Raw genomic sequence first — 18,302 nt, 5'->3', positions numbered from 1 at the left:
CAGAGGAGGAAGGCCAGAGGCGCTAGATCCCTGCAGCCTGACTCAGGTATGTTATTAGGGCACTGCTCGCCAGCCACAGCTACCCTAGGAACCTCTTCATCCCATAGGGACAGGAAAACACTGGGGATAGTATAGGGGAGGGGCAATTTAACCTCTTGTGTTTCCTGACCCTCATTAGGATGGGGAGGCAACCTCCAGGTGGTGCTGTCGTGGAGGGGATTGGAGAAAATAATCTAGTAAACAAGCGCTAAACAACTTGAATATAGTCCATCTGCGCTCGTGTGACGGTCTGAAATCAGCTTGTATAAATGTTCCCTAAATGTTTCTGTGTGATAAAACAATATGTTAGCATTTGGGGCCCCATTTTTCATTTTTGCCAGGGGCCACAATTGGTCTAAAAGTGACCCTGTGTAAAGGAGAATATTTGTCTCTTAACCTGGGACATCCCATACATCAATTTGCATTAGACGTATTCGTGACCAGTAATAAAAACCATTCATTTTATTATTCTACAGTAAAATACCGATATGGATTTGAATAACACTATTGTGTCCATCATTGGCGATATTAACCATACGTTTACCAAATCACAAGTGCTTCCCATTAAAACATTCATTATTCTACTTAATTCTAAAACACAAAATTACGGAGGAGACCATTACTCAGCCAACGCATGTATCCAGTGAACCCGATCAGCAGGTCAGGACAATATAAAATGCATCACAAATTACTGTATTGATCCAGAGAAGCATATTCCATATTTGCTTCCATTGTTTCAAGTCTCCACAAGTTAACTGATTATTGACTGCTGCGGCTTTGTGTGTCTACGGCACCTAAATACAGGTCTAGTAACCAGGTCTGGGTTGTTGGCTCATGCCAACCTTGTTTCATATAGAACATGGATGATTACATTGTATTTAATCTAAGCTCTAGTTGGTTGGAGGTCTTCTCTTTCACAAGAACAGTGCTGTTATAAACCCATCTGTTCCATTTCTTGATTTCTTGGGGACCGACTTCACTGACACAGATCCCATCTTCCCACACGAAAACAATGATACGGGGGACATTGTTGGTCCACATGTCCTGCTAAGTAGTGGCTGCAGGATGGTGAGTACGTAGGATCAGTCTCGATCCCACATCCAATATTACGCAGGAACACGGACTCCAAAATATTTCCGCAGCTGCTCCAAGAACACGAACGTCAGAACAGTGTGAGGGACAAGTCTGATGCCGGCTGGAACAAGACCCTGAGAACAAAAATGAGCTGGTTAGAGAACAGTGCACATCACAGTTCACCAAAAATAAAGAAAAATGTCACATCACAATTAATTCTACCCAGGATTTTTTTTATCACCTTATAAAAGGCCAGAGGCCCCAGCTTTGCAGTCTCCATTGCGCAATGTGCAACACCCTAAAATACGAAGGGTGTAAAGAGAAGACATTACAATTGAGCAAAACAAGGTATAAAGCTGTTGTCTGTAAGAAGACACAGGTCTTACCCTGTACTCCCCCTTGGAATTCATCAGTCGTGTTTTTAGGACGTCCAGGGGCTGACATAGGAATGTAGCACATCCGCCCTACATGGGACAAAAGGCGGATTAGCTTCTATTACTTCAGCTTCTTGTCTAGTAACTGAATATATATCATTGGGTTTCTACAGATAAAATTTCCATCATTGGTTAAAGAAATCAAAGCTGAAGTTGCTTAAAGGGTTATTCTCTCAATCGCATCATTTTTCACGAAGCACCGTAAATGCAGACTTAGTATTAATGTACTTCCAGCTTGACACAGCAGAGTGAGTGGTCCTATTCTTATCTGCTAAGACTACATATCCCAACAGCACTTGCTTCTTCTCAGTGCTGCAGACCCCCCTCTCCTGTGTGCAACTGACCTCTCTGAGTTATCATCAAGCTAATCTAAGTGTAGAATTTACCTTGTGCTTCTGTGCACTCTCTGCCCTTGTACAGTACCCTGTCTGACTAATTTTATCTTCTGCCATTTACATCAGTATAGCTGCAGTGTGGTTTTACATCACTAGCTGGTTCTAGCAGAGCTCAACTGTCCTGCAGGCCTCCACAATGAAGTGCAGAGCAGTGTTTGTTGCCTGCTGAAGACAGATCAGTGATGTGCAACTGCAAATGCTGCTCTGTTGATCAATCTAACCAAGGAGAACACTGATATACAGTGATTTTGGAGCCAACGGTGTCTGAACGGTTTTATATTAAAAGGGGTATTCCCATCTTCAAGATCCTATCCCAATATGTAGTAGGTGTAATAATAATAATATTAGTAAATACCTCCAATTAAAAATGTAGTATAGTATTTTTGATTCACTACGCCACTTACCTCATGTGCAGGCAATACAGGACCTTAGGTATCCACGGTTACGACCACTAGCAGCTAGCTGTCACTTTATCAGTGGACGTAACCATGGATACCGAAGGTCCTGCAATGCCTGCACATGAGGAAAGTGACATAGCGAATCAAAAATACTATACTACATTTATACTTGTAGTTATTTGCTAATATTATTATTATTATTACACCAACTACATATTGAGATAGGTTCTTGGAGATGGGAATACCCCTTTAAGTTTATGGTGCCGATTAAGAATATGACTTCGGTTTTGCCAGATTGGCTCTAATTTCCGAGATATTTAATAGTTAATTAACTACAATAGAATTTTGGCTTCAAAAAGTCAATCAAAAACTAGAACCAATTCAACAAAAGTAATGGGATTTTTTAATTCAGTACCCTCAAAATACCTTGGCACCTGATTCTTTTTTTTTTTTTTTTTTTATTAGACCTATGTAATTCTTTGTTATAGGCACCAATAGAGCAGCATTTGCTGTTTCAAGTCAAAGGTCTCAGCAGCAGGCAACAATAGTACAACAATCTCAGCTCCTCTATACAGAGCCCCCTCCTGCAGCATAGGCTCCTCTATACAGAGCCCCCTCCTGCAGCATAGGCTCCTCTATACAGAGCCCCCTCCTGCAGCATCTCAGCCCCTATACAGCGAGCACCATCCTTTAAGTTCATTCTCTCGGCCCCTCTTTACAGAGCCCCATCCTGCAGTACACCTGCCCTCTAGGCTCCCTGTATATACAGCCCATTCTGCATTATATCTCTTCTTTCTGTCTCCACCATATACAGCCCATCCTGCATTATATCCCTCCTTTCTGTCTCCACTATATACAGCCCATCCTGCATTATATCCCTCCTTTCTGTCTCCACTATATACAGCGCATCCTGCATTATATTTCCCTTTTTTGTCTCCACTATATAGAGCCCATCCTGTATTACATCTCTCCTCTCAGCCCCCTGTATACAGCCCCATCCTGCAGTGCATAATTCCTCTTAGTTACTAACACACAGGCACCATGGCTTCCTGTTATGAGTGCCCGCAATGTAAAGAAGGAGGCCCTACCCTTTCCCGTGAAATCATCTCTCACAGTAGAAGCTCCGTTCTAGACCCAGCACAGCTATGCTGGCAGGATACCAGCTGAGAGATCTCTCAGGGCTCCTGGAACTACAGGGACAGTTTCAATGACAAATGAAGGATAAATAGAGCCGGTAGGGGTATCCTTACGGGAGTGATGTGTGCAAAATGAGGCAGAATAAAAAAATGGCTTAAATTGGCACAAATTAATAAAAATCTGTGTAAATCTGTGTACATTATTGTAAAACCACAATGTGATTTGGAGAATAACCCTTTCTACAGCAGCCTAACTACTACATGACAACACCTATGGTACCAAATTCTGTCACATTCCATGTTATGGCAGGAATATTGCATAAATTTATATCGATGCACAAGCCAGTTAGGATCTGACCAGTGATAACGATGGCGATTTAAAGGCACCCAATGTCATATATGCCTATGGTCTTTCAGGTATGACATAAGTGGCCCAAGAGTAGGCAATGCTATAAAATAAAGCAATAACTATTACTTGTTGCCTACAAACAATGAAGATCAATGTACATTTAAAGTGGAGGGGGAAAAAAAAAAAAAAAAACTTACTGCAATAGAACTGGCCAAAAAGTGCGTGAATATGTTGTCAGACATTAAACCCGTGTTCAGGACCAGCTGCTTTGCTTGATCATAACATGCCAGCTGCAAGACACAGGGTAGAAAGAATAGTTAGGACTAAAAACACCACATAAGTAATCAGACGTTTCTAGCGGCTTCTGAAAGGGACGGATCCTTTTTTGGAGAGATGAAAAAAGTGGTAGCGAGAATTTAACCCTGTCTAGCCCACCCTACATAGATTAAAGGACTACAGGCATCATTGCTGTGTGCTGACATGAGAAAAATCAAGCCATTACATTGACAGGGAACTGAAATCACCAGTAATGTCCTAAAAGCAGCACTCATACTGAGCATCCCTGGGCATAGGACAGATTGACAGAAAAATATGTGGGGTAGGCTACAAAGTAAAAAACAAAATAGGAAATAATTGTTAGAATTATGCATTCTAAAAAAATAAGTATTGCTCTCAGCATGAAGGTCCAGGTCATTAAAAGTTAAAGGGGTATTGTCCAGTCTGGAAGTTATCCCCTAGCCACGGGATATCTTCCCAATCACTGGGGCTCTGACTGAAAGGAACGGTGGTCGATCATACATACTGACACTCCATTCATTCTTAATAGAAGAGCCGAAGACCAGCCAAACAGCACTCGGCTATCTCCAGCAGCCACATTAAGGTTAAGTTCACACGATGCATTTTTGATGTGTTTTGGCGGCGGTTTTCCCGCAATGGAAATGCTGCGAAAACACTTGTTAATAGGTCTGCCAGGTATAACAATGCAAATCCTGATGTGTGTGCACATTATGTGGAAATTTCCGCACTGGATTCGCATTGCGGTAAAAACTGCAGCATGACCATTGTTTGGGCGTTTCCGCCGCAAATTTGCGCCCATTGACTAGCATTGAATCGCAGCAAACCCGCAGGTATAATATCTATACCTGCAGATATACTGCGTTTCAATGAAAGTCCATAGGCGCAAATTCACGCCGGAAACACGGTGCGGGTGGTACCCGGGTCGGGAGAGGAGGACTACATCTCCTCTCATCCGACCGCCGCTCGCTGATAACAGCAAGAGCGGCGTGGATGGGAGGAGCAGTAGTCAGCTCGGCCCAGCCCGCGTGCCCGCTGTAAAAAAAATAAAAAATAAAAAAGATAAACCTCTATACTCACCTGTTCGGCAGCGAGCCTCTCCTCTCGGCGGTATACTGAGGGGAGCGGGCTCGCTCCTCGCAGTATACTGTGCTCCCAGCACCTGCGCTGACGTCACCGATCAGCTGAGCGGTCTCGTGACCATCAGCTGATCACTGGCGTGACCGATCAGCTGACACTCACCTAACCATGGGAACATTGACAAGAATGTTTACAGGGTGGTAAGCTCACCGAGGCTGATCAGCTGATGAACCCCAGTGACCTCCTGCAGCAATGTACACTGACGGGGTGATTTTACACCCCTGTCAGTGTACATAGCTGTCTTCCACAGCAGTGACATCAGTGATGGCTGATGTCACTACTGTAGAAGTGACCCGGATCGTCGTGGGACAATCGTTGGCGGTACGTGGACGTCGTTGACGGCGGACAGGTGAGGAATATGGTTGTTTGTTATTTTACGTTTTTTTCAGAAGATCGATGGCTTCGCGGAAGGAGTGTAATAAAAAAAATTGTAGAACCGTGTTTTTTATTTAATTAAAATACTGGCAGCGTCTTTTATTGAAAAAGCGGAGACCATTGTACTACGCGGTTAGTAATGGGGCGTCTTATAGACGTCCTCCATTACTAACCTGGCCTTCACGTCAGCCGCCAATACAAGGCTGACATGAACCTCAACCCCATTCGCCACCGCTACAGGGCAGTGGGGAGAGCGGAGGCTAAGCGCCATTTTTGGCACATTTTATGAATGGCCCAATTCTGGGACTGCTGAGGGGTGATATTAATAGCCGCGGAGGGGCTAGTATCAATGGCCCCTTCCCTGGCTATTAATATCAGCTGTCTAGTTTAGCCTTTGCTGGTTAGATTTTATAGGGGGACCACATGTCAATTTTTTTCTGAAGCCTCCTGTAATCTAGCCAGTAAAGGCTAAATAAACATCTGTGGGCTGATATTAATAGCCAGGGAACATTGTTGGCTAATGGGCCCTTCCCCAGCTACTAATATCAACCCCCAGCGGTCGGCTTTCCCTCTGCTGGTTATAAAAATGACATGGGAGCCCACGCCATTATTTAATTTTAGGCTCTGTGCTCACGATCCGGACGTAGCAGCGCTTTGGACGCATATTTTTCGCTGCGTCCAAAACGTTGCATTCTATTGAACGCAGGTAAATCCACACGTGTTCACTGAACCGTGTGTATTTACCGCATTCAATCCTTTCTAGTCATCAAATTTCTGCTGCGGAGACCAGCGACTCCACAAGAGGATTTGACATGCTGCGGTCCTGAAAGAAGCGCTGCATGTTAGTGTCCAGAGGTGATTTGCAGCCTCTGATGCACGCATAGTGGTCAAGGGATTCCTAGAAATCCCATCCACTATGCTGTAACATCTGGACGCCGCGGGTTTGAAGCCGTATAGACAGGCAGCGTCAAACCTGCAGCAGCTCCTGACCGTGGCCATGTACCCAAACTCACCCGCAACACGTCAATTTCTGTAGTGGACACGCTAGTCTCCGCTGCAGATTTTGACCGACTGAAGTGTACTGACAACAAAAGTGCGGCATTAGACACCACGTTTTGGACAAAACAAAAATATGCTGCGTCCAAAGCGCTGCTTGCTGCTGTTCGTGGGGACGTAGCGCCTAACAAACCAGCTGTGAGATGTTAATTATGGCCATGGAAAATGTTTGAAAATTGCACCTTCCCAGGCTAAAAATACCAGCTCACAGCAGTCGCATAAATTACATGAATAGAAATGCTAATGAAGATTGGGTGAATGGGACTAGCTAACATCTAGCTCTTTTGTTTGGTTATGACAAGGTGTCAATCAGACTTTTTCATTACTTTAATTAAGTTTGGTCAAGAGTTAAATAAACACACAGACACAGAGTAAACACTTTACTTGAAATACAACAGACACATTCTTTAATCATTCAAATTAACCAATATACTCACCCCAGTTCTGATGGTAATCCAAGGTTTAAGCAATGTCCCACCAAATAACTTTATTTAGCTCCAAAAAGCATCCATTTATGTACAAAAACGCATCAAAAAACGCATGTAAAATCCACATGCGTTTTTCCTGCCAAGGAGATGCAGAAACGCTCAGGAAATTTCTGCTTCAAATACGCATCGTGCGCACATAGCCTAAGAATGGCCGAAGCGGCAGTGCACATGATGGCCCAACGCTCCATTCACACGGGGATCTTCATATCCTCGGTTCTTGAGATCAGTGGGTGGTCCTGTGATCTGACCCTCAGCGATCAGAAAGTTATCACCTATTCAATACATAATGTCCAAATTTGAGAATATGCCTTTGGCCATGGTCCCACAATCAGTATTTGGTCGGTATTCGGTCAGTATTTTTTCTCAGGGGTGGAAGACAAAACCAGGAGTGGGTGATAAATGCAGAATTGGTGACTTGTCTCTATTATACATTTTCTCTGATTGTTCCTCACCTGGTTTTGGCTCCCACTCCTGAGAAAAAATACTGATCGAATACTGACCAAATACTGATAGTGGGGCCGTGGTCTAATAGTGACACACACCTCTACAGATTAAAATTTCTGACAATAAAAGGGGCACAGTTTCTCATTCCAGGGTAGAGAACTACTCTGCATAATTCGTAAAAAAGAAAAATGCATAGACATTAAAAGTCCTCACCTGTCCCACTGTTACTAGGGCTCCTCTACTGGACGCCATGGTGGCCCCTGAGAAAAGCTTCCTGAACCCCTCTAAATAAACAATAACAAGGAGTTATCCAAAGCATTCGCAGTGCAGGGAGCGTTGTCAGTCCGCCAGAAATCTAGTTGTTACCTTCTTGAATGACTCGGTACATGCCGTCTAGTGCATGGGCGTAACTGAGGAAACATGAAGAAATAAGCGGGTGATGATCAGCTGTTAACAGCACAGACAAATCAAACAAATGTTGCCGGGCGCTAAAGCCAATGTTCACATAGTTCGTCACAAATCCGCAACAAACCTGAAACATAATGGGACCGTTTCATCAAGAACGGCGTTGTTTAGGCTGGTCTTGATGAATAAGAGTGGTTGAGTCAGACTCTGCTGACTCATGAAGAGGCGCGAAGACACTTCATGAATCAGGAGCATTGGACAAGTGGCGTGAACATCTGTGTGCGCCTTGCCACAAATCCTACTACAGTCACTGCTGGAGTAAGATTTGTGGCATAGCAAATGCCGCCAGTCTGCATGAATTTGGCAAGAGATGGTCACCACACCCCCATCCCGCATTAGCTCCAACCACTTTGTCAAAACAGGACAAAAATGGCACCAGAATGCCAAAAGTCGCAAAAATATCTGACTTCTCAAGGCTTTTTATGGCCAAATACGGGCCCTACAGTATTACTTGTGGATTTCGTTGCAGATTTCACCCTACATAGATATGAAGCATGGATGAAATTTGGGCTGAAAAGAAAATCCATTGCATCCTCTCATTTTCATGTAGATTATTTTCTGTAATGTGTAAGTGGAGCTTTGAAAATGCCTTTCACTTGTATTGTAGTGTAAATTACTGCAGATCTGCTGTGTGGAATACACAATGTAAGTCCACAATATAAACGTACCCTAATGAATAGAAGGCAATATATAAAGGAGGAGGTGAAAGCCTTAAGGCCCCGTCACACATAACGAGATCGCTAGCGAGATCGCTAATGAGTCACGGTTTTGGTGACGCAATAGCGATCTCGCTAGCGATCTCGTTACGTCTGACAGGTAGCAACGATCAGGCCCCTGCTGTGAGATCGCTGATCGTTACAAAGCTTCCTGGACCATTCCTGGGTCGTTGCGCTCCCGCTGGGCAGTGTGCATCGCTGTATTTGACACCTTATCAACGACCTCGTTAGCGATTCAGAACTGAGACATGTAGGCGTGCATAAGTTGGACTTTTCTGCGCTACTTGTCCCCGATTGGTGGTCGCTACTGCGTGCTCGTTTTTTCAGATCTCACCAGCGTTCTCCGGCTGTGACTCCACTTTGAAGAAATCAGGCATCTTTAGCGAGGTAGGTATTGTTTGGGGTCTCAAATGAGTTTCCATTTTTAATGGAGACGCAGTAGAGATCCCATCTGACCGGAGACGCAGTGTTAAACCAAGGCCACCTGATCAGAACACAGTAGCGTCCACCAATTGGAGATGAGGGGTCGCGGAAAAGTAATTTTATGCATGCCTTTCTGACACGGTACAGTCCCTATCAAGATGTGGATCGTTGAAATAGCTGCTGTGTGAAAGCGTCCCAACGACCGCCGAGATCGTTAGTTAGATCGCTGGGGCGGCCGAGATCGTTGGAAAGTTCTGCATGTTTGACAGCTCCCCGGCGATCCCAAAACCGTGACGCAATAACGATCTCGCTAGCGATCTCGTTATGTGTGACAGGGCCTTAAGCATTGTCCAAGGCTTCACACCTGTCCATTTATTTAGGCAAAAGATAATTAAAAACGGTTGTAAATGAACAGGAAAAAGGTTCCCACTGATTTAAATGACACTCAATTCTGCACACACAAGTCTCCAATGCATCTGCTGTCATCTAAACCCCATTCACATGTTCATTGTTCGTGTGGTGTTCTGTTTTTTTTTTTTTTTGAGGATAGTGATCTTAACCATTGTAGTCTGTGGACTGGCAGGATTATACATCATGAACAAATTTCATGCGTGACACAAAAGGCATCATTGTCCCTTCCTTTACATTAAAGTTAATGTACACTTAAGATGGGAAGATGGTGTAGATGAGCAAATCAATTGAATGATCTGATCATCTCTAGCAGATCCACACCCATCACTACTCTACGTTACAATCAATGGGACAGCAGGTGGCAGTAGGTAGACTGAACAAGGCAACCATAATCTCAGTGTCCATATATACTCAACAATTCTTGAATTGTATCTTACTTGCGTCTCAGATGTGCGGGCAGTTTCACATCATTCTGCATCCTGAGGGGATAAAAAACAAATATGACAAAATGAATATAAAGAATTGTTCAGACTGAAAATCCCATATAGTTTAACACATTGTCCCTACAGTACTAACAAAAGGAAAACTCCTTCTCAATTCCAAATGCTAAAAATCAGGATTAATTACCCACCTCAAATAATGTAATACAGATAACTAGAGTGAAGCAAAAAGATTTGAGCTGCCCCGTCCAGAGTTCAACAAGGTCCTCTGCATCAGCCGGATCAGGACAGACTTCACTGTTGCAGACATCCTCAACTAGGCATCTGGGGCGAGTATGGCTTTTACAAGGCACCGCAATGTCAAGATGTTGGCGTGCAAAACAAATCCTGACATCCAGGGTCTAGAAAATGCCAGGTCGATGATGCCAGCGGCATTGAAGACTGCCCTGGTCTGGCTGCCACAGAGGATCAATTTGCAATAAACCAAACAAACAAGTACAATTTATATCCAGATCACTAATATGAGTGGAGAAACCACTTGTTATCTTAGTCATTTTGAGCTTTTCACATTGCAATAAACCAATCAAAGAGGAACAAACAGCAGAAAGTTTGTGAATTTTGCTAATAAACCTAATTTTCAAACTGAGGTTGAATATTTTTCACTTCAATTGTATAAACACACACGTGTGACCCCATGGCATCACTGAGTAATAATGCAGAGGGCACTCACCTGACATTTACCATATCTGCTGGGGTCCCTACAAATCCTCCGGTAAAACCTAAAACATAACAGGGGGATACAAAATAAGAAAAGGAAGCAAATACGATTCCCACCACCACGTCCCCCCTCTGTGATCCAGAGACAAGACCGCTGCTACATGTGACACTGAACATACATAAAACTGACAGGTCCCAAGGGCAGGAAGCCCAGAACGAGAGCACGGCTAATGGGAGCGTCCTGGGACTAGAAAACAGTGCACTGGTGTTAATGAAGAGACACAGATATTCACGGCATTAACTGGAGCAACATTTATTACATGGAAGGATTCTGGGTTACAAAAAGATATATAAAAAGGTTGCTGAGAATTATTAAAAAGGTCCAGGACCATATGAATATACAAGGCTTCTGCATGACTGATTTAATATCTATTGTGGCACTTTTCCCCTCTTTTTACATTAAACAGGACAAGAATAATATTTGGGGGTCTAAAATCCAACCCTAAAAACTGCATATACTGCGGTACTACTGTGCACTAAAATAGCAGATGGGCCGACTCAAGGCCTGATTTGTGCCCCTATAGCAGGGGTCTCAAACACGCGACCCTTCAGGCTGCTTCATCCGGCCCGCAGGCACCATAGAACCCGATCGCGGCCCGGTCCAGGAGCCGCCGACAGCTGCGCTTTAGTTCAGTGTATTGCCGCGCAGAGACCGGCTCTCTGCACAGCAATACCAGTGCCAGCCGCCGGCCTATCAGAGGCCAGCAGCTGACATCTGCGTCCCAGCGCAGTGGCGTATGACGTCACGGCCATGCGCAGAGGTCAGCTGCTGGCCTCTGATAGGCCGGCGGCTGGCACTGGTATTGCTGTGCAGAGAGCCGGTCTCTGCACGGCAATACACTGAACTAAAGCGCAGCTGCCGGTAGCTCCTGGACCGGGCCGCGAGCGGGATCTATGGTGCCTGCGGGCCACAGGTGCAGAAAGGACGCCAAGGGAACGGAGGACAGGTGAGAAGAATCTTTTTTTATTTTTTTCTCTTATATGTGTATGTGAAGAACGACACAAGGGGCATTCCTCCAACGTGGCGACCAGGATGGGGGCCTTCCTCCAACGTGGCGACCAGGATGGGGGCCTTCCTCCAACGTGGCGACCAGGATGGGGACCTTCCTCCAACGTGGCGACCAGGATGGGGACCTTCCTCCAACGTGGCGACCAGGATGGGGACCTTCCTCCAACGTGGCGACCAGGATGGGGACCTTCCTCCAACGTGGCGACCAGGATGGGGACCTTCCTCCAACGTGGCGACCAGGATGGGGACCTTCCTCCAACGTGGCGACCAGGATGGGGACCTTCCTCCAACGTGGCGACCAGGATGGGGACCTTCCTCCAACGTGGCGACCAGGATGGGGACCTTCCTCCAACGTGGCGACCAGGATGGGGACCTTCCTCCAACGTGGCGACCAGGATGGGGACCTTCCTCCAACGTGGCGACCAGGATGGGGACCTTCCTCCAACGTGGCGACCAGGATGGGGACCTTCCTCCAACGTGGCGACCAGGATGGGGACCTTCCTCCAACGTGGCGACCAGGATGGGGACCTTCCTCCAACGTGGCGACCAGGATGGGGACCTTCCTCCAACATGGCGACCAGGATGGGGACTTTCCTACAACATGGCGACCAGGATGGGGACCTTCCTACAATATGGCAACCAGGATGGGGACCTTCCTACAATATGGCAACCAGGATGGGGACCTTCCTACAATATGGCAACCAGGATGGGGACCTTCCTACAATATGGCGACCAGGATGGGGACCTTCCTACAATATGGCGACCAGGATGGGGACCTTCCTACAATATGACGACCAGGATGGGGACCTTCCTACAATATGGCGACCAGGATGGGGACCTTCCTACACTATGGCGACCAGGATGGGGACCTTCCTACACTATGGCGACCAGGATGGGGACCTTCCTACACTATGGCGACCAGGATGGGGACCTTCCTACACTATGGCGACCAGGATGGGGACCTTCCTACACTATGGCGACCAGGATGGGGACCTTCCTACACTATGGCGACCAGGATGGGGACCTTCCTACACTATGGCGACCAGGATGGGGACCTTCCTACACTATGGCGACCAGGATGGAGACCTTCCTACAATATGGGGACCTTCCTACAATATGGGGACCTTCCTACAATATGGGGACATTCTTACAATATGGGGACATTCTTACAATATGGGGACATTCTTACAATATGGGGACATTCTTACAATATGGGGACCAGGATGGGGACATTCCTACAAGATGAGGACATATCTACAATATGGGGACCAGTATGTGACATTACGACAATATGGGGCCCAGGATAGGAGACATTACAACAAGATGGGAACCAGTATGGAATATTAGGACAAGATGGGGGACATTACAAGATGCAGACTAGGGTGGGGCACATTACTACAAGATTTTTGCCAGAAAAACTTCAAAATAAAGCATGAAAAAATATTTTACCACTAAAAATGCTGCTTTATATCTAAAATAAAGTAAACAAAAAAATGCAAGTTTATTATCGCCACATCCGTAACGATCCAAGCTATAAAAAATAAAATAACAGCAAAAATGTTCAAAAGGTGTATAGAAAAAAAATGGTATAACTAAAAATGTCACTTTGTCCTGCAAGGAATGCGGCCCCCCAAATTTATTTTTTTTCCGCGTGCGGCCCATATACCCAGCCGAGTTTGAGACCCCTGCCCTATAGTAATACCATTGGGCTCATTTTCAAAGTCTAATGAACAGATTTGTTTGATGTTCTTCATAGAAACTTATGACATGGATAACGTCATACAAAAACTACAATGAGTGAATACGGATTCCATAACAGGTAAAAGACAAACATATCAGTTATTAGGATCATTCTTTCTAGCTGTGGAAGGGCCCCGATGCCCAGCTGGTAACATTCCCCACCACTGTCCTACCCATCTGCTTGCATTGTCTCGATAGCCCTACCATTCTGACCCATAACTCTTGGACCCATGGTCTTGGTCCTTTCTTCCGCCCAACAAGTAGCTCAACTACAGCGGCCATTTTTATAGGGATTCTGCACATTTAGAAAAACATATCCACAAACCGTGCCACTTTTGTCTATGGTATTTTTCGAACACAGCCGATAGATAAGTGCGGGGGCATATCAGGAAAAAAGCAGACCTTTTTTTTTCTAATCTCATACCACCCCTTTAAAGGTATAACAGATAATTCAGGAGAATGTGTCTGCCTCTAGCTCCTCTTCCACGCTTCATACACTTTTATGAGCAGCAATTATCATCTCTTATCTCAATAACGTGAAAATCTGTCTTCAATGACTACAGATTTTACCTATAATTTAAGAGCGAAAGATCAATCCAGGAGGAGAAAGAAGCAGATTTCTCTGATAGTTTTTTTTTTCAATAGTATAGATTGGGATTAAAAAAAATTAAAACAACAGTTAAATCATGGAGTTGTGTAAACTTCAGAGATGTATTGTCGCCCATGCTCTTCTATCTTTTGTATGGCTCTCCCTTTTTACAATAAATGTAATGCAATTCTATGCAGCCTGGGAGCAAAAAAACTATAAAGCTTAGAGAGAAGTTTTTTTTTCACTCTGAAATATTAAAGTGGGTGACCCATAATAAAAGTTTGATAGTTGAATGTCAAGAATGGGTTTCCCAAAGTCCCTTAAGTAATGGAGCACTAGTGAGCATGTGTGACCACTGTTCCATTCACTGCCTATAGAAGTGATGGTCACACAGTCAAGATAACTTTCGGCCCCAGGATCGCTGGTATCCCAGTGGTCCCTACCCCAGTAATCATACATTTATCAGTTATGTAGTTTATGAAACAACCCCTTTAAAATCTCAACCATATCTAGTGAATCCAATTAATAAAATATATCATCTCGGAACATTACAAACTCTGGACATCGCTCATACTCACTTAGGCTCGGGATCGAAGTGCATGACTTAAATTAAAAAATATGATCTCTGCACACGGGAAATCCACAGACCTATTTCCAGGGACTAAGTTTTACAGGGAGCCAGTGAGTACAGGAAAAAGCTTGCCCGAATATTAGGAACATGGCTTGCATGCCATACTAGCCAAAACTATTACTATCATTTAATAAGCTGCCCGACCAATTATGTAAAGGGAAAACCATAAAAAGCCATAAGTGACCGTAAAACTTATATTTCTATGGAGTGCCAGCATTTATGTTACACTGCCATTGTTACTCTCCAGGTAATGCCAATCTTCCTGATAATCACAGTAACAATTGGCTATTGGAGAATAATCAAAGATAAAAGTGTAACAGAGCACAACGACAAAGATGGCCGTGTTGTAGTCGGGAACAGTATGCGTGGGAAGGGTTGCTAGTTATTCTAGTTATACACCCCATGATCCGCGTATTGACACCAGTCATTCATCAGGACATGTCTCACAGTAGAAAATGATGGTGACTCAATATAAAGAGCTGGTAGAGTTGTTGCAATATGAAGGTGTGGGACCCCTCTAACTCAGGTGAACAATACTGAAATAGATCAGACAAATGCACTAAATAAATGGTGAGTCCCTTTAAAGAGACAGCACCACCACGCCCCAGAAAAATTACAGGGGCTTTAAAGCTGACAAACATTTTGTAGTGCTCAAAGCAGATGTTGCTTTTCTTCCCAGGTTAAAGCGGTTGTCGCCTTTCAGAAAAGTTTTTCCTATGAGCTCCATTAGTAGTCCTAACATGGTCCAATGCAGAGCCTTCACCACCGCTTCCCAATGATCTGTTATTGTCTGCAGCACTGATGTCACATTGACAGCGCTGCAGACAGTAACTGAGATTAGGGGCTATGTCAATGTAGTACCAAGTAAAGTATACAAATAGATAGGAATCTAAGTGCAGTGTAAACATGAATCCTCTAAAAATACATTTTATTAGACAATATTAAAAATGACAAAAAATCCCATGTGATAAGAGAAGTACAAATCCATCACTATCATGACTGGACAAAAAAATGGCGCTATGTCAATGTAGACAGCATGAGCCACTCAGAGATGCTGAACTCACTGATTGGCGGCAGCTATGTCAAGTCGTTAACACAGCAGACAACAGTGTCCGGGGCAGTGTCAGAGACTTAGCGTTGGACCAGGGCAGGGTAAGTAAAGCGTTAGTACTAACAGAAAAAAAAAATTCTGAATGGGAACAATTTCGCTAACCTTTGGGTCACTATATCCACGAGTAGATACATTTTGGGGGCAAAATCACCTTTAGAAAAGGGAAAAACTGTCAGCTGGTCTTACCACTTGGCTATGTCTCTATAGCTCACTTTAAGATACATAATAAGACAACAATTGCATCTGAATTCAATCATCTCTGCAAACACAAGGAATGGAACAAACAGCTGTGACAGTCAGTTTACTTCTTAAAGTACCAAACACAAAACGTTAAAGGAGTTGTCCACACTTAGGACAAAATATGCCTAAATAAAGCAGTGGCCCCTGTAAAATAAAAACTATATTCCTCTCCGGGTCAGGTTCGGTTCCAGCAATATCAGTGCTATTGGCTTCAATGCACACATGACATAATCAGCAGTCGCTGATGGGCTGCAGGGGTCACACTTCCCTCGTTTGAAATGGTTTAGCCCAAGGAGAGTGTAAGCGCTGCAGCCCATCAGTATCCGCTGATAGGCTGCAGGGCTCATGTGACGTAATGTCATGCGTGCGCCAGCAGACACAGCCTCTGGGATGGCACCGCACCAAAAGCCGAGTATGTGCTGTTTTTATTTTACAAGGGGGCATCGATTCATTTAACAACCCCTCTAAGACGGTTTCCATAATGTCTGGCCGTTATATGGTCCTAGAAGAAGGGTCGTAACCTGCATCATCAGAACCTTATAATGAGGAGGCAGCATAGGATGAACGAGGCCACTGAGTGGATCACAGATGGAGTCTGGTGTAGAAGACGTGGCCAGGCTCCGCGAATGCACTCAAAGAAATCACGACTGCACCTAACACACCCATGTAATTATAAGCCGTACACCGAGTCTTCTGCTCAGGAGACGAGTGATAGTCCTGCAAGTCAGCGCTTGCAAATCTGCGAAACATTCCTCAAGAAACTGAAAGGTAATACAGCGACACCCGCCCGAGATGCTCAATCGCTGCCATAAAACTTAAAGCAACGCTGGTCTCTAGGGCCTTCTCCACTTACAGCGATTGTAAACAATCATCGCCAGTGATCGCATCTTTTTTGTCGTTAATGGCATCTTATAGGCCAAGAAAGATCAGAATTTGTCATCAGTACACCCTCCCATATGTATATGCTTGTCGTTTGTACATAAAACTCAATGGGGAATTTTAAGTAGGAATAAACTAGCATTGCGACAAAAACCTGCACGATTAGGCTACATTCACACATCGATTTTGCTACTTACCTTCAACAAAAAAAAAAAAAAATTTCGCCAAATGTCATCCATTTTGCATCCATCCTTTTTTTGTCATCCATTTTTTAAAAGCAGAGGGTATAAATTAATGGACAAAGGGGACGGCTTCTGTTTTCCATCCTGTTTGACGGATGCCCATAAACTTCAATGACCAAGTCTGAGCCGCAAAATGCTTGACAATAGGACAAGCTCTGACTGTAGCAGAACAGACATCCAGAACAAAAACGGTCCAGTCTTAAAAATGGACAGAGCTCGGATGAGAAAAACGGATGTGTGAACGTTGCCTTATTGAAAGAAGACCAGTAAATAACCCCGACGCATTTTCTGGACTCTTGATTGGCGCCCGTGCAAGGCTAACGTTCCCATGATGAGCATTTGGTGAGTTTTTGATTTTGCAGAAATTAGGTCACTTGCGTTTTTTTACGTGGGCTTTTATCACCTTTTTGGCACTGTGGTTTTCCTCTCTTCTTGGACTGTTATGTTTTAAATAAAGTTGCTTTGCTTTTGATACTTCCGGCATTAGAATGAGGGAAGGCTTACACCATGATAAGCATACTACTGAATAATGGCTCATTACTGCAGATTATGGGACCCGAACCCGATATGTAAAAGTCATGTGCACCCGAAAAATAATAAGCCCTGACTGGATCTGCCCAAGTATGTGATTATCAGAGGAGCTGGGGTAACAGCCTGAAAGGGCCAAGCTGCTGAGGGGGCACAACTCTCAGTTAAAGGGCCGGTTAGGGATCACTGCTGCCGGAAAAGGGGAGGAATCTGGATGATAAAATGAGAAGGAGGAGACGTTATGATTAATGGAACGAAGAGCAACAAGATTTAAAAAAGGAAAGAGGGAAATATATAGGAGACCCCACCTGGACTCACAGGCTTCTGATGGTGGAACAGAATCCATTAAAGTTATGTTATAGAACCCCCATGTACTTTGGCTATTGCCTATGCGTATTTAACAATCCTTAGCTATACTCAGCTCAACATGGAAACTGCAACACCAAGATGGCAAAGTCGTGGAAGTATGGAAATCACAG

General features: G+C 44.4%; 1 protein-coding gene across 1 annotated transcript in view; it reads right to left on the bottom strand.

Annotated features, from left to right (window-relative positions):
- Nucleotides 1-480: 480 nt before the first annotated feature.
- The window catches only part of SLC25A10 (solute carrier family 25 member 10), a 39,471-nt gene continuing 21,649 nt past the window's right edge, over nt 481-18,302 (bottom strand). The window contains exons 4-11 of the mRNA XM_073684203.1: nt 10,808-10,856; nt 10,075-10,116; nt 7,989-8,032; nt 7,836-7,906; nt 4,023-4,115; nt 1,500-1,577; nt 1,355-1,411; nt 481-1,247 (exon numbers count right to left, since the gene is read on the bottom strand). Coding sequence (XP_073540304.1) covers nt 1,146-1,247; nt 1,355-1,411; nt 1,500-1,577; nt 4,023-4,115; nt 7,836-7,906; nt 7,989-8,032; nt 10,075-10,116; nt 10,808-10,856 — 536 coding nt within the window. The 3' untranslated portion in view covers nt 481-1,145. The remainder of the gene's footprint in view (nt 1,248-1,354; nt 1,412-1,499; nt 1,578-4,022; nt 4,116-7,835; nt 7,907-7,988; nt 8,033-10,074; nt 10,117-10,807; nt 10,857-18,302) is intronic.

Source organism: Phyllobates terribilis, unplaced genomic scaffold (assembly GCF_046119375.1).
Source record: "Phyllobates terribilis strain yellow unplaced genomic scaffold, ASM4611937v1 Scaffold_5__5_contigs__length_657084704, whole genome shotgun sequence".
Lineage (NCBI taxonomy): Eukaryota > Metazoa > Chordata > Amphibia > Anura > Dendrobatidae > Phyllobates > Phyllobates terribilis.
This window is presented reverse-complemented; position numbering and strand designations above follow the sequence as displayed.